The sequence below is a fragment of the Rhinolophus sinicus genome, chromosome 15 (genome assembly GCF_057876585.1).
Source record: "Rhinolophus sinicus isolate RSI-liver-muscle chromosome 15, RSI-T2T, whole genome shotgun sequence".
NCBI lineage: Eukaryota > Metazoa > Chordata > Mammalia > Chiroptera > Rhinolophidae > Rhinolophus > Rhinolophus sinicus.
This window is the reverse complement of record NC_142515.1, coordinates 61,908,050-61,922,058: the sequence shown is the minus strand read 5'-3', so window position 1 is coordinate 61,922,058 and position 14,009 is coordinate 61,908,050. Positions and strand designations below refer to the sequence as shown.

At 39.7% G+C, this 14,009-nt stretch overlaps 1 protein-coding gene and 1 non-coding gene across 2 annotated transcripts in view; one reads left to right on the top strand and one right to left on the bottom strand.

The window, feature by feature from the left end:
* Positions 1-11,228, top strand: part of GLUD1 (glutamate dehydrogenase 1) — a 32,841-nt gene extending 21,613 nt beyond the window's left edge. Inside the window, exons 6-13 of the mRNA XM_019716126.3 lie at positions 1,114-1,293; positions 2,035-2,172; positions 2,377-2,514; positions 2,876-2,956; positions 3,881-4,004; positions 4,808-4,899; positions 8,941-9,003; positions 9,833-11,228. Of these exons, the coding sequence (XP_019571685.2) occupies positions 1,114-1,293; positions 2,035-2,172; positions 2,377-2,514; positions 2,876-2,956; positions 3,881-4,004; positions 4,808-4,899; positions 8,941-9,003; positions 9,833-9,952 (936 nt within the window). The 3' untranslated portion in view covers positions 9,953-11,228. The remainder of the gene's footprint in view (positions 1-1,113; positions 1,294-2,034; positions 2,173-2,376; positions 2,515-2,875; positions 2,957-3,880; positions 4,005-4,807; positions 4,900-8,940; positions 9,004-9,832) is intronic.
* Positions 462-588, bottom strand: LOC141572978 (U6atac minor spliceosomal RNA). The gene has a single exon (XR_012498567.1). It is a non-coding gene; the product is annotated as a U6atac minor spliceosomal RNA (small nuclear RNA).
* Positions 11,229-14,009: the final 2,781 nt, after the last annotated feature.

Sequence of the window (14,009 nt, the reverse complement as noted above, 5' to 3'; positions counted from 1 at the left end):
TGCACATCAGTTCAGAGTATAGAAAGGTGGTGGTGAAAACTGTTACTTCCCCACCTACTGCACTTCCCCAAGTTAACCGCTGGTACCAGAGGTTCTCTACTCACAGAAGGTGTGGACCTCTGTGTCTCATCCCCCAAATGATACTGTACTAAATAGACCAAAAAAATGAATTCCTAGAAGTAGAGTTTCTGGGTTAATGGGTATTTTTATTTTGGTAGATATTCCAAATTTCCCTGACAACCCCTAATTATTTTGTTGTCTTTTTTTTCCCTTGAGTATTGACTGTTGCTGACCCACTTTTTTAGGTGAACTTGAGTATTTTCTTTTAAAGTTCTTTTTTTATTATTATTAAAATGTATTGGGGGTGACCATGGTTATTAGTAAAATTACACAGGTTTTGAGTGTACAATTCTGTAATACATCATCTATATATTGTGTTCACCACCCAGAGTCCTCCTCCCAAGAAACAATGGTTAGATGCCCCGAAGTAAATGGCAATGCCGTAACCCGTATGCGTATTATTAGGCCTGAGGGCCTCTTCCATCCTTGTCTAGAGGAGTGCGAACATTCTCTCCTTTCTCACAACACTTAGAGTTCTTTTTAAAAAGTAGCATTTTATTGAATTTGTAGATTAGTTTCACAGAAGGATATCTTTACAACGTTGAGTCTTCCCATTCAAGAGCACCACAATGCCTCTTCCTATCTTAAGCTCTGTTTTGGTGACATGCTCCTCTTATAGTAGATTTCAAGACACTTAAGGAAGGATAGAGTGCACCCTGACTTAGTAGGGCTTAAATGTTTGTTGAAGGGATAATAGTTTTAAGCTAAACTATCTGTGCTTTTTGTGACACTGTTATTTGTACTTACCTGATGCTAAATTCCTAAACACCCTGTTTCTCCCATCGGAAAATATAGTCTATTTTTTCTAGGAAAGAAATCTGAAAAAGTGAGGCATGTCCCTACTGATGAAAGTGTACATTAAATACACACACTCCTAATGAGCATATTTTCGTTAAATGAGAATGTGTTTTGGCTTTAATCTTTCATTATATTGGTTCGTCATAGAAATTGTCCTTGACGTTTCATCTTTGAAGTTTTGTCTTTCTTTTGCAGGATATTAATGCCCATGCCTGTGTCACTGGTAAACCCATCAGTCAGGGTGGAATCCACGGAAGGATCTCTGCTACTGGCCGGGGAGTGTTCCACGGGATTGAAAACTTCATCAATGAAGCTTCCTACATGAGCATTTTAGGAATGACACCAGGGTTTGGAGATAAAACATTTGTTGTTCAGGTAAAAATTTTTGCTTTCTTAAAGAAAAATTGATATACGTAAAGTAAGTTTTTAAATGTTTTTAGATTTGTAATTTTAAAATCTTGATTCTTTTGAATCTCCTAAGTTTTAGAATGGTTGTTTTCAGAGTATTATATCCTTTATTGTTTGAACTTGGTAAAATTCATGTGACTAGAACCGATTTGAGTATCTCAGATACATACGAAACTATCAGCAACTTCTTTTGGTCAATATTTATATTAAAAGTGTATCCAGAAGGGGATGTCTGTTAAACTATTAGGGGCATACATAAAGGTTTGCACAGTGATCCAAATTTCAGCTTTCAGAAAGAATTGACATGGTATTTGATTATTTTACTTAGAGAAATTTAAATTGAGTGCTATTTTAAAATAGAATTCATATTCCTCCCATTTAATGACTTAATCTTTCTACGACCATTGCACATCTGGACTGACCTCGGTGGTATGGTTGACACCACTGCGATTTCTTTATAAACCAACATGGCTGCACCTAACTAAACTTCAGGACTCATTATTACGGAAAACAAAGGGTTGAGTTCCACATTTTCTTAAACATAGAAATTTATTGTTGAAGAGAAGCCATTTAGCCCATTGTTTCTTTTGGCAAATGGATTTTGAGAATTACTTCTAACAGAATGTCAGATGTATTGGTCAGAATATGACTCTTACAATCTATCTGTGCTAGGAGTTTGGCTTTATGTCGTGTAATTATTCTATACAGGGTTTTGGTAATGTGGGCCTGCACTCTATGAGATACTTGCATCGCTTTGGTGCTAAATGTGTTGGTGTTGGTGAATCTGATGGGAGCATATGGAATCCAGATGGTATTGACCCAAAGGAACTGGAAGACTACAAATTGGTATGTTAATCTAATATCTGAACAGTTTGACTACTCTGAATATTGTAAAGTGAAAATAAGTCTTATTGAACTATCTCCATTGCTTATTTTTTAAAATGTAACTTGAAGAGCTTTAAAGATAACTGAGTTTTCATATCATAAGCACTAAACATAATCATTTAAGCTCCGGTATAGTTGTTCATTCTGATTTTCAATCAATTGCAGCAACATGGATCAATCCTGGGCTTCCCCAAGGCAAAGCTTTATGAAGGGAACATCCTGGAGGCTGACTGTGACATACTGATCCCTGCTGCCAGCGAGAAGCAGCTGACCAAGTCCAATGCACCCAGAATCAAAGCCAGGGTGAGGGCAGAATGAAGACTGGGTTCAGCATTACCAATATGGTTAACAGCTTTATTGGGACATAATACACATACCATACAATTCACCTAAGTATATAATCTAAAAGCTTTTAGTATATTCACAGAGTTGTGTAACTATCACCATGGGTTTCCTCTTAAACCAAACTTCCAAAAAATAGTTATGGGAATTGAAAGGTAAAGAACAGTTTTGTGTACTTTATATAGAGCAAAATAACTTATTAATTTGATTTAAACTGGAATTATGCTTGTCACCACAACTCCCTGCCCATATATGCACATCTGCGCTCAGTGGAGGGGATTTAGTGGTGTTATTGGCATTTCTATATTTTCCTGACTTAAAGATCATTGCTGAGGGTGCCAATGGACCGACGACTCCAGAGGCTGACAAGATTTTCCTGGAGAGGAACATTATGGTTATTCCAGTAAGTCATCTGTGTTTGCCAGTTTTATATGTACTTGAAATCATAATTGTCTTCTGGAAGAAATTGGGGGGCGTGGGTATTGTTAGTTCCCAAGCTGTAGTGAATTCTTCACCTTTATTTTGTGTTTAAGAAAATTAAGTAGAAACATGGTTAGTATAATAAGCCAGTCAATTTTCACTTTAGCCTGAACATTTTCTTTCAACTACAAGCTATTTCTTGAATGTGTATTTAATATATTTAGCCTTAAGAACCCAATTATATAAATGTAGATTGTGCTAGAAATACTATTCTAACTTAAAGATTATTTTATGATTCCTAACCTTATGCTTTTCAAATGTCCCTGCTACTTTATTCAGAAAGCTGATATGAGGAATATGTGTTAGGTTTTCTAGTGAATAAGCATGGGATCTATACCAAAAGGTTACTGGAAATTGGAAGTTAGTGTGGACTTGTGATGCATTTTGAAGAACCCCCTTTGCTCAAAGCACTTAAAAAATTAAGTTTACCCGAAATAGACTGCCCTTAGGTGGTCAGAGAGGGAACACCATGGACAATCCAATCCAGTGGTTAATTGGCAAGCAATTTTGTCTGAAAACTTTATTGGTGGAGAAGAGGGTCTAACCAAAGTTGATCAAATACTTGATTAATAAACCAAGAATTTGTTATATTCTAAATATTTTATAATTTATCATAAACCAAAAAATAATTTTTTCTTCCAAATGGAAAAAAACCTCAGATGGATTGGGAAGAGGGGTTGTTAAATTTAAGTGTGACATTCCTGATACTGTCTAAGATATGTTTGGGAAGTTTGAAGCTTAATCTGCTTTGATATTAAAATTGAGCTCTTAGGTTTATTGTAAGTTTTTATTGAAACCATTGTCTTCTCATTTCTTTGGTGTCTTCCTGTTGCATTTTTGTATATAGGATCTCTACTTGAATGCTGGAGGAGTGACAGTATCTTACTTTGAGTGGCTGAAGAACCTAAATCATGTCAGCTATGGCCGTTTGACCTTCAAATATGAAAGGGATTCTAACTACCACTTGCTCAGTAAGTTCTGATGATCTTGTTCTCCAAAAATAATCTTTTGGGCCAGGTAGGAGGCTGGAAAAAGCTTGCACTTATGAGAACTAGTTTCCTTTTCGTAATTCTAAAGAATTTAAATTAAGTTCAGAACAGAAAACTATATTATCCTGTCTTATGAGTCTTAGACCATAAATATACAATTTTTTTTATGGGTAACATATTAGCTCTCTCAAATATATTTTTATATTCCAATGTGTGTTCTGTGATGCAATGTTCCCAGAACATAACCTACACATTACTAATAGAAAGAGTATCATTTTAAACCGGGAACTCCTATTGATACGCATCCATTTCTACTTCTGCTTGCTCTTAATAAAGACCTATTTAGTGTCAAGAATGTTTCCAGTCTTCTAATGAGAATACTGTTTTTCTCTGACTAGAGTAGGCTCCAGAGTTAACAGAATTTTCATCAAGCTGAAATAAGACCAAGACCTCCAACTGAGCTTCCCTACTCAGACCACTCAGATTTGGGTGAAGTGATCCATGTATTTCCGTTTCTTTTTCCCTCAGCATTTTCTTTTTTTTAAGAGCCAAGGAAAAACCCTGGTAATGGGTGTTATGGAAACAGAGCAGTGACCTAAATTCACTGGCCAAGTGCTGTATTCCTTTTTAACTGTGTTTTAAATGATTAACTCTTTGGTGTCATGAGTGTCAAAGGTTTCTAAAACTCTGTTAGTCTTTGGGTTGTGGATATAGTTTGGGACGACTTTTGGTTCTACTTTATTTTTTTTCTACTAGCAATGTCTTCATTTCTTGCCTTTTCATAGTGTCTGTTCAAGAGAGTTTGGAAAGAAAATTTGGAAAGCACGGTGGAACTATCCCTGTTGTGCCCACAGCAGAGTTCCAAGACAGGATATCGGTGAGTGTGCTTGTGACAGAGTTGGTATTTTACACACACTGCCTGCTCTCTTTAGACTAAGGTCAAGTAGATTGAGTTGACAGGTTGTAATCACCCTGATAGTAATTACATGACTTGGGTATGTTTTTATACCTTCCTCTTTCATTACATTCTAAAAATGGAGTAAGGATTCTAATGTAAAACAAATAACTAATAGTTCTGCTTTGGTACTTTCTCAATACAGGTGACTCAACAAGTGATTCAAATGTGATTGTGAAGAATTGTTATGTATTTTAACTCTTTTAAGCTTCAGAGAAATAAAAATAAATTAGATAGAACTAGATGAAAACTTGGAATTGCTATATGGATACAAATAAGACAGTTAAAGAAAACAGATTAGAAAAGGTGTTTTATGTGAATTAGCTATTGACAAGCCGTATAAATAGTACGTACGCATCACAGAGAGAACTTCACCATTAAATGGCAGAAGACATGAAAAACGAAATCAGAGGAAATAGGCCAAAAAAAAGAAATGTTTAACCTTTCAGTTAAAGAAACACAAATTAAATAAGTTTTCTTTAATGTATTCAACTAGCAAGAACTAATGGAGCTTATACTACTCGTATCTGTGGTGAAGCAGCTGTACCCTTATTCTGATAGTAATGCAGATTAGTGCAGCTCTTTGGAAAAACTGAAGCCTTAGTAAAGTGTTCCTGAAGCCTTTTGACATTATAATAACATCCCCGCTGGGAATTGGGAATTTATCCAAAGAAAATAATTCTCCATCCATCATGATGTCACTGCAACTGTTTGCAGTCAGTCAGTTTTTAAAATGAGGTTTGACGCTGATATATGGAAGGAAAATGACTAAGTTATAATATATCTTATGAAATGAAATAGTCATGGAAAATAAAGACTGTATTGAAACATGGGGAAAAGTTAAGGGTTTTATTTTGAAGAAGATGCTTTTGCCACACTAGGTACTAACTGTTCCCCTAAATGAGCCTCCCTCTTTCCTAGAGCCATGTCTCTGTTAGCTCTGGCCCCTCTGTCTGAAATGCCAAGCCCTGTCCCTGCTTAGGCGTCACCACATCTCTGTGGCCTTCCCTGAAAGCACTCTGCGTGCCAGAATCGCGTGCATCCTTCCTTCATGAGTAACCACTGGGCCTTGGCAGGACTGCTCCGCTCTTCTGTGGTCCTCTAGCTCCTCCTTGTGGTCACCCCATGTCCAAGCACCTGCCGGGCACACGGCAGTTACTCAGATGGAGAAACCTCGAGAGGCAGTACAGAGAGAAGATGGCCAGTTAGTTAGGAAGACAGCTGTGATGACTTTCTTTTTCATCCTTTTTAAATAATCTCCCAGTGTATTGGTCTCTCAAGTTTCAAATGCTTTCATTGCTTCTAATTTTAGACTTTAGTGCCATTTCTCACCTCTTACTGACTTGCCTATTACAGGAGTCTTGTAATAAAGTATCAGTTGGAAAACCAGTTTTTTTCCATCTCCTTTCCTCTACTGTTGCCCTCCCCAGTCATGCTCTGGCCCTGCCAGGACCTGTATCGCATGCCTTACTATCTTTTCACTGTCCCTCATCACCCTCTGATGTCTGTAGTTCTCTCCTTATCTGACTTCAGTTCCATGCCTCATCATTACAGTGGCTCCCGCTCTTGTTTGCATCATCATATAAACCCTGATGACACCCAAATCTCTGCTCCCTCCATGCCTGCATCCCTGCAGCTGGAGGGGAGGCCCGTTGACTGTTCAGATCCTGACCACTAACCTCAATAGGTTCTCAGGTCCCAGCAATTATACTGCTTTTCCCTGATCCATTATTTTTTTGTTCTTCTGGTTGATTGTATCATATTTTCTCCTCTCCCCTGTGTTCCAGATCATGGCCTGGTATATTTTCACAGAGAAAATTGAAGTAGTCAGAGAACTTCCTTATATGTACCCAGCTCCTGGTATCTGTGTGTCTTGTGTCATCTCTCCTTATTACAGCGCAACTCTCTGCTTCCGTCTAAGCCCAAGTCTTGTTCTAGGCATTGGATGACCTATTTCTACCCTCTCAAATGCCCTGCTCACGCCAGTCTTCCCCTCTCTCTTCTGCAGCTCAGTCCTTCTTTTGTTCAGTCTTTTCTATCAATGTACCAAATGCTGTCGTAAAAACATGCAAATCTTAATCCCACTTCCCCTTCCATTTAGAGTTGTATATATTCTGTTTCCAGTTCTTCCATATTCGAAACCTACTCTTATGCCCATCACTCCGCCAAATCTTTCATTCTTACCAAGGTAACCAGTGACATTGGCATCACCGAATCCTGTCAGCAGCTGTTGTCACAGTGATCACTCCCCCCTGAAATCTTCTCTTACCTTTCAGGAAAACCACATTGTCCTGGTTTTCTTCCTGCTTCACTAGCCATTCCTTCTCGTTGCCTTGTGCTCATCCTGTCAGCTCTCCACTAGCTTACCGTAGGAAGGCCTTGGTCCCTGGACCAGTTCTCTGTATGAATTCAAAGTTGTGGTGATCTCACTCAGCCTCGGGGTTTTAAGTCTCTTCCCACTAGAATGTAAACTCCATGAGAACAGGATTCTCATTATTTTGTTTTCTGCTGTGTCTCCACTGTGTAGAAGAGTGCCTGGCACCTAGTCGGTACTCAATAAATGTTTGGTGGACAAATGAATGAATGAGCAAAGAAACAGCAGTATTTCACCTGTAAAGCAAGTTTTTTTCTTCTTCCCAACTTAGTGAAACAAAACAAAGTTTAACCTAAATGTTTTTTAGTTGATACAAATGTTATAGAAATGTGCCTTCTTAATTGAATAAAGTATTAATTGGTTGAAGTTCAACACAGATAATTTTTGTTGGTGACCCATTTTTTAAGTTTTTTGGTGGCATATCGGGATATTGTTTGATAGCTATATGTGTCATATTAGGATGGTAGTGGTAGTTAATGTTCCTAAAAATTTTTTCCCTTTCTTCCGTCTCCCCCACACACACACTCTGGTTCAAGCCGTTGTTTCTCAGTCTGGTTGTGTAGGTCACAGCTCCCTGGCCCATGCTGGTACTATGAGCCTTGTGCTCCCCCGAGCTGAGGCAGTCAGTTGCGGTTGTCGGTCAGCCACTCACGGCAGCTCTCACCGGCTGCCGGCCACTCATGGCAGTACACGGTAGCCCGCGGCAGCACTCAGCAGCCCACAGCCGCTCACACCAACCTCCGGCTGCTCACAGCAGCCTGCTCCAAGGAGAGCGGTTGTTCACAATCTTAGCTGTAGAGGGCGCAGCCCACTGGCCCATGTGGGAATTGAATTGGCGACCTTCTGCATTAGGAGCACGGCGCTCCAACTGCCTGAACGACCAGGCCGGCCCTGTGTTCCTAAAATTTTAGAAAGTGTTCCAAAACACAAATTAGAGGAATCTATTGAAAGAAATTGACTGTTGAGAATCCATTGAGATAACTGGCTTGGGAAAGAAATGAGCTGACTTGGTGGTTGAGGTACCTGAGTTATATCCCAGCTCCAAAAATAGTTGTTTGTAAACTTGGCCAACTTCTCTAGTCCAGTTTCCTCATTGGTAGAATTAAGGGTTTATTTAATTCTGATCCTGTTCGTCCAGCTTTAAAAGTTGGTGGCACTGCTGAATACATTCAGGATTCTACCCCAGAGCTGTTATTGGAGATGCCCAGATGCCTTTCTGTGCTTGTGTCGTGTCCCTGTTCTGGGGAACGGAAGTGAATGCACTGTGACCAGAACGATATGACGTGTGGCGGTGTGTGACTGCATGTCAGATGGGTGGCTGGTGCTGATCTCACTACTTGCCTTCGTGTTTCTTGGTTTGTACTTTTCTGTGTTGTTTTACCATTATCTGATGAGTATTAGTTTACTGTCAAATATAATGAAAACTAAGTTGTGATTAAAATGCTACTTAACTAGGTATCAAGAAATTGCATGTATCTTTACAATTTTGGCTACATATTGACTTAAGAATCCTTCGCTTACATAGGTGCAGTGAAGCATATGTTTGTGTCGTTTTATTAAGTTTGTTTCTTGTTTTTTTTTCCTCATAGGGGGCATCTGAGAAAGACATCGTACACTCTGGCTTAGCTTACACTATGGAGCGCTCTGCCAGGGTATGTGTGCACGTGCTGTTTGCATCTCAGCTGTCATTTCAGCCGCCAGATCGTGTGTGCAGGTGTAGCGCTAGAAAACAGCCGTTTGTTTACCTGTTGCTCACTTACGTGCAGCAAAATGCATGCTTTTTTAGTCTTAAATGATGAGCAGTGTTTTGGGGGTTTTCAATCTGTTTATAGGCTTATGGGAATAAATAATAGCAAGTTAGGACAAAGTGATGTTAGGTGGTTAGCTAAAAATCAAATAGTCAGCCAAACTGGATTACAGCTCAGGGCATCACTCCGTTACAGTGACAGGAAGCTGCTTCACTATGGAATTTGGTATAAGTAAAAGGCTTTTTGACCACTTGGCTCTAAGTTGAAATAGCATAAACAGATATTAAAGAAGAAAAAGGTAGTGTTTGTTGTTAATTTTTTATTGAGATACCATAAATTCATCCTTTAAAAGTATGTAATTTAGCAGCCTTAAGTATATTCACAGGGCTGTGTAACCATCACCACTAACTCCAGACCATTTTCATCACCCCATTCTTAGTTCTTTTAAATTATCACAAAGTATCAAATGAACTGGCTCCAGATAACAGGATGTCTAAAGGGCAGAAAGACAGCTCACATCTTACTGCTGCCTAGACAGTGGTTTCTTGAATTCTAGAGAAATAGTCCTTCCTGGCTAGAAGTTACTCTACTGCCTGAGTAGTTTCCCTTTGGCTGCCCAAGTCCTGCACTGAAATGGTGACAGGTAACTTGTATCAGGTACATATGTGCCTGTGTGTTTGTGGCCTGTATGCTTGAGTTGGGGTGGTCTTCACTGTTCTCTCCTTCATTTCAGCAAATCATGCGCACGGCCATGAAGTATAACCTGGGGTTGGACCTGAGAACAGCTGCCTACGTCAACGCCATTGAGAAAGTCTTCAAGGTGTACAACGAAGCCGGTGTGACCTTCACATAGACGGGTTGTAGCTGACTTCTTCACTGCCCTCTTCACCTCTTCATCTGTAGCCCTATCATCACAAGTTTACGTGTAACCACAGAAATCCTTCTCTCATGACTTCATAGGTAATGGATGCCATTCTCAACAAGTCAATCCAAATCAGTCCCTTAAAAAAAAGAAATTAAGGTTAGGGGATCCTGTACAAAGATGATGAGTGTGAAAGTAGCAATGACCGATGCCACAGAGCTATTGGGTACCTTGCCTTTAAATCAAACGTCTCTTCTGTCTGGCTGTGCTGCCTTGCTCCCCGGCTGTCCCCCCCAGCAGTCAGAGCTGAGGCCGGGAGAGGACCTGCTGGCCAGGCGCAGTCGCTTGCTGCTTCAGCTCTGGACAAGTCTGAAACGGGCTGTAACTGACATGCTTCAAAAGCAGGGGTGTGGCATTTTCAGAAGGTGGCATGGTCCTCAAGTGAGTTATTGGTATTTTATATCAGCAAAAGAACTCAATTTTACAGATTGCAAACAAAAATAAAAGCTATTTCTCTTTATACATTTTATTCTTTTAGAATAAAATAAGTACATGCTGCTGTAATAAAATTGCCTTTAATCACTCAGTAAGCCTAACCTTGACTCAAGCAGTGAATGCCTATAAACATAATGAATGAAAAAGCTAGTATTTTTATAACAAAACAGTATCATTTATAGCTTATCAATAGTATATTGTTGTCCCACAAAACAAAAAGCCCAGTGGAGAGTTAAGTTACCTTCATACATATCATTCAGTAGCACATGATGGAGGCTATTTTTGTTAAGACTGACTTGAAATTTACTAACCACAATTATGACAAATAGTCCAAAGAATACTGTAACCTCATTATCATGTTAATTAATTGGTCTTCTCTTTTGAAAATCTATTGTGTTCACTGATTAAACAATAATTCACATAGAGTCCCAGAAAAACCCACGTGGCTCCCTATGGAGCCTGGCTGGCGGCTCTGAGCTTTGCCGATGGCCCGGCTCGCCCTGACTGTGTCCTCTTCAGAGGCCTCGCATTCTACACGCAGCTTCCTTACAGCGGCCTGAAAACAACCTGGGGTGGAGTGTTGTGTTTGGGAGTTATTTTGCCAGGGCCTTTTGAAGTAGTGTCCCAATGAAGTGCTAGATATTATTTATGTAAGAATGAGCTTTTTTTCTTTTTTTAACAATAATATCCTTTCAGAAATTTCTAACTACTTTGTAACTGCATGACTTAACCTGGTGATAAAAGCAGTTATTAAAAGTCTACCTTTTCCAAAGTTTGTTTCTTTTCTGTGTCTTTATATTTAATAGTGTCTCTTTTAGTAGATGACAAAAATACAGTTGGCTTTCTGAAATTTTTGAAACAACCACCTATGTAACATTACTTTCCTCTATATTGTGAGCTGCCCACATTTTATTCTTGAATTATTTTATTTCATTCTCTTGAACAACATCAATGTCTATTCTTATGGAAGAGTTTCTAGTGCTTAAAGCTAATATACTGAAGTAATTTTTCGTGCCTTTTTTTAATAAAGGGAGGTTTCATTGACTAGGGTTTGTTTTTAATCGTTTAGCCCCAGAATATATCAATTTAAGACAGAATACTAACTGTAATCAGCAGAACTGGATTCTAGACCTGATTCCACCAGTTACTTAGCTACCAAATCTGGAGCATAACTTCCAGCTGCACTGTTTTGTCCTGATTTTGCCTCCATGGCTCCGAGCATCACAGTAGATGAGCCAGCCCCAGGACAGTGAGCCCCTCCTGAGCTGCTGGTGTCTGCTTGCAGTCTAGGTGGAGCAGTCAAGTGTTTGTGGGGGAAGAGATATGAAAATAAGTTCCAGAATATTTGGAACAATACTGGCTGGGGCAGGAGTCTTAGGTCCTGTGAAAGCAGGATAAGAAGTCTTAGTTTTGGCCTTTGGAGTATTTATAGTGATTTTTCTAAAGATTTGATTAAAGATGTGCATTATTGACGTTAATGTTTAAAAAACTGCTCTTGTCCATGTAGCTGTATAAAGACAACATAGCACTAGTATCAACTTTGGTTCCTGGAACTTTGAGTTAGAAAGTTCTGGTCGGTTTAACTGTTGCCTCATGAACTTCTACACTAAAATGTGTTTTACTCTTATAAAGTTTAGGGAAATTAGGAAGGAAAGCTCAATGTTTTTAAGCAGTCCTGGCACTCAATTACTAAGATTGGTGATTTACTTTAAAAAAAAATAGCCTGGAATCTTAACTCACAAGCTTTAAGTAAATTCTCTTAACATTCCTGGCAAGCTTTCTCAGCCCTGCTATGCATTAAGGCAGTCAAAGCATGGCACATGAAGTAAATAATTTCTGTGAACTTTGCACAGAAACTTCTGCAAAAGAATTTTTTTTTCTTTGTAATACGGGTATTATGATTTTAACATTTTTGGGGTGTTTTTTTTTTCACAAATGTATTGGCTTCTTTGTGTTTGTTTTTGTTTTGTTGTTTCCCCTTCCTCCGCCTCCCCCCCACCACCCACCCCCCACTGCGGTTCAAGCCGTTGTTTCTCAGTCTAGTTGTGTAGGACAGTTCCCTGGCCCATGCTGGTATTATGAGCCTGCACCAACCGTCAGTCGGCCGCTCCCAGCAGCTCATGATGGCAGCGCACAGCAGCTCACACTGGCAGCCGGCCACTCATAGCAGCACTCAGCAGCCCACGGAAGTTCACGCGAACCTCCGCCTGCTCACCACATCACAGCTCCAGGGAGAACTGTTGTTCACAATCTTACCTGTAGAGGGCGCAGCTCACTGGCCCATGTGGGAATTGGACCGGTGACCTCGGCGTTAGGAGCACGTGCTCCAACCACCTGAGCCACCGGGCCGGCCCTAGTTTCCACTTTTTTCCCCCTTTAAATGGGTCATAATTTCTTTTCTTGCATATCTTTGTTGGGTGGTTTTGTTTTTGCTAAAAGCGAGACATGTTAAATAACATAATGTGGCAACTCTGGAAATCAGATTCCACACCCCTCCACCGAGATTTGTTATTGCTGCTGTTGTTTTGCTTAATGACATTTCTGAACTAATTCTATAGTCTGTTTTCTTTGTTGTGTGTGGCTACTGAAGTTCTACTCAGCTTGGTGGTCAGCTAATGATTGGACAGAGATTTCTTTAAGTACCTAGAACCAGTAAGTCTCTCATCTTTGCAAGGGGACCCTGTACGCCTGTTGGTCCTCACCGTCAATATTCAGCCAGGCAGTTTACATTTCCACCTGTGTTTTCACTTCCTACTTGCACAGAGCCTCAAGGTTAGTCAGAGGTGAGAGTTTGGGCCTCCTCAGGTCTTTCCTGGCACAGTACTACACGTGCATGGCCTTTTAGATTCCCAGGAATATGTTGAAATTTTCAAAGCTTCTATGGATGTTTTATACCCGTTTTTCTTTACACTTTTTGGTTAGCGTATTGTTGGTCCAAACTGTTATCCTCCACCTGATGCAGCCACCAACCTAAAAATTTGCCTCTAAATGTTTCACGAGAAACATCTCCAGGAAAAAGGTTTTTTGCGTTACGTGAGCTCCTGGTCAGGACAAATAAAGGCAGCCTTGCAGTGAGGTCTTCCTAGGAACCACCAGTCCAGGCAAATAATGACAGTTCTCTAAGACTGAGGCTTTGAAGGAACTCCAACCCTATTCTCTTCTTTCCAGTAACAGCCGAGCTGTTGGTTTTCAAGGCTACAGTGGAGCTAGAGAAGAGTGATGTGGGGGAAAATGAGAATAGAATAGGGCAAGTTAAAACCATCACAAAGATTGCTGTTCTTAACAAGATTTTGTTTGTTCTTAATTTGTTTTACATAAATGCTTCGTCGATTGCTGTAAGACTTTGGTTAATTTCCAGAGTTCTGGAAAAAGTTCATTCTGTTTTTACCAGTTTTCTCACCAATTTTATAGAGGAGAGAATTTTGGGGGGTCATTTCTCCACCATTTTTTCTGACATCACTCTACTGCTTTTTATAACATGCTTAGAGTTTGCCTGAGTTGATGTCATGCCCCCTCATTGCATAACACACACAGTAAAAAGAAAATGAAAGAA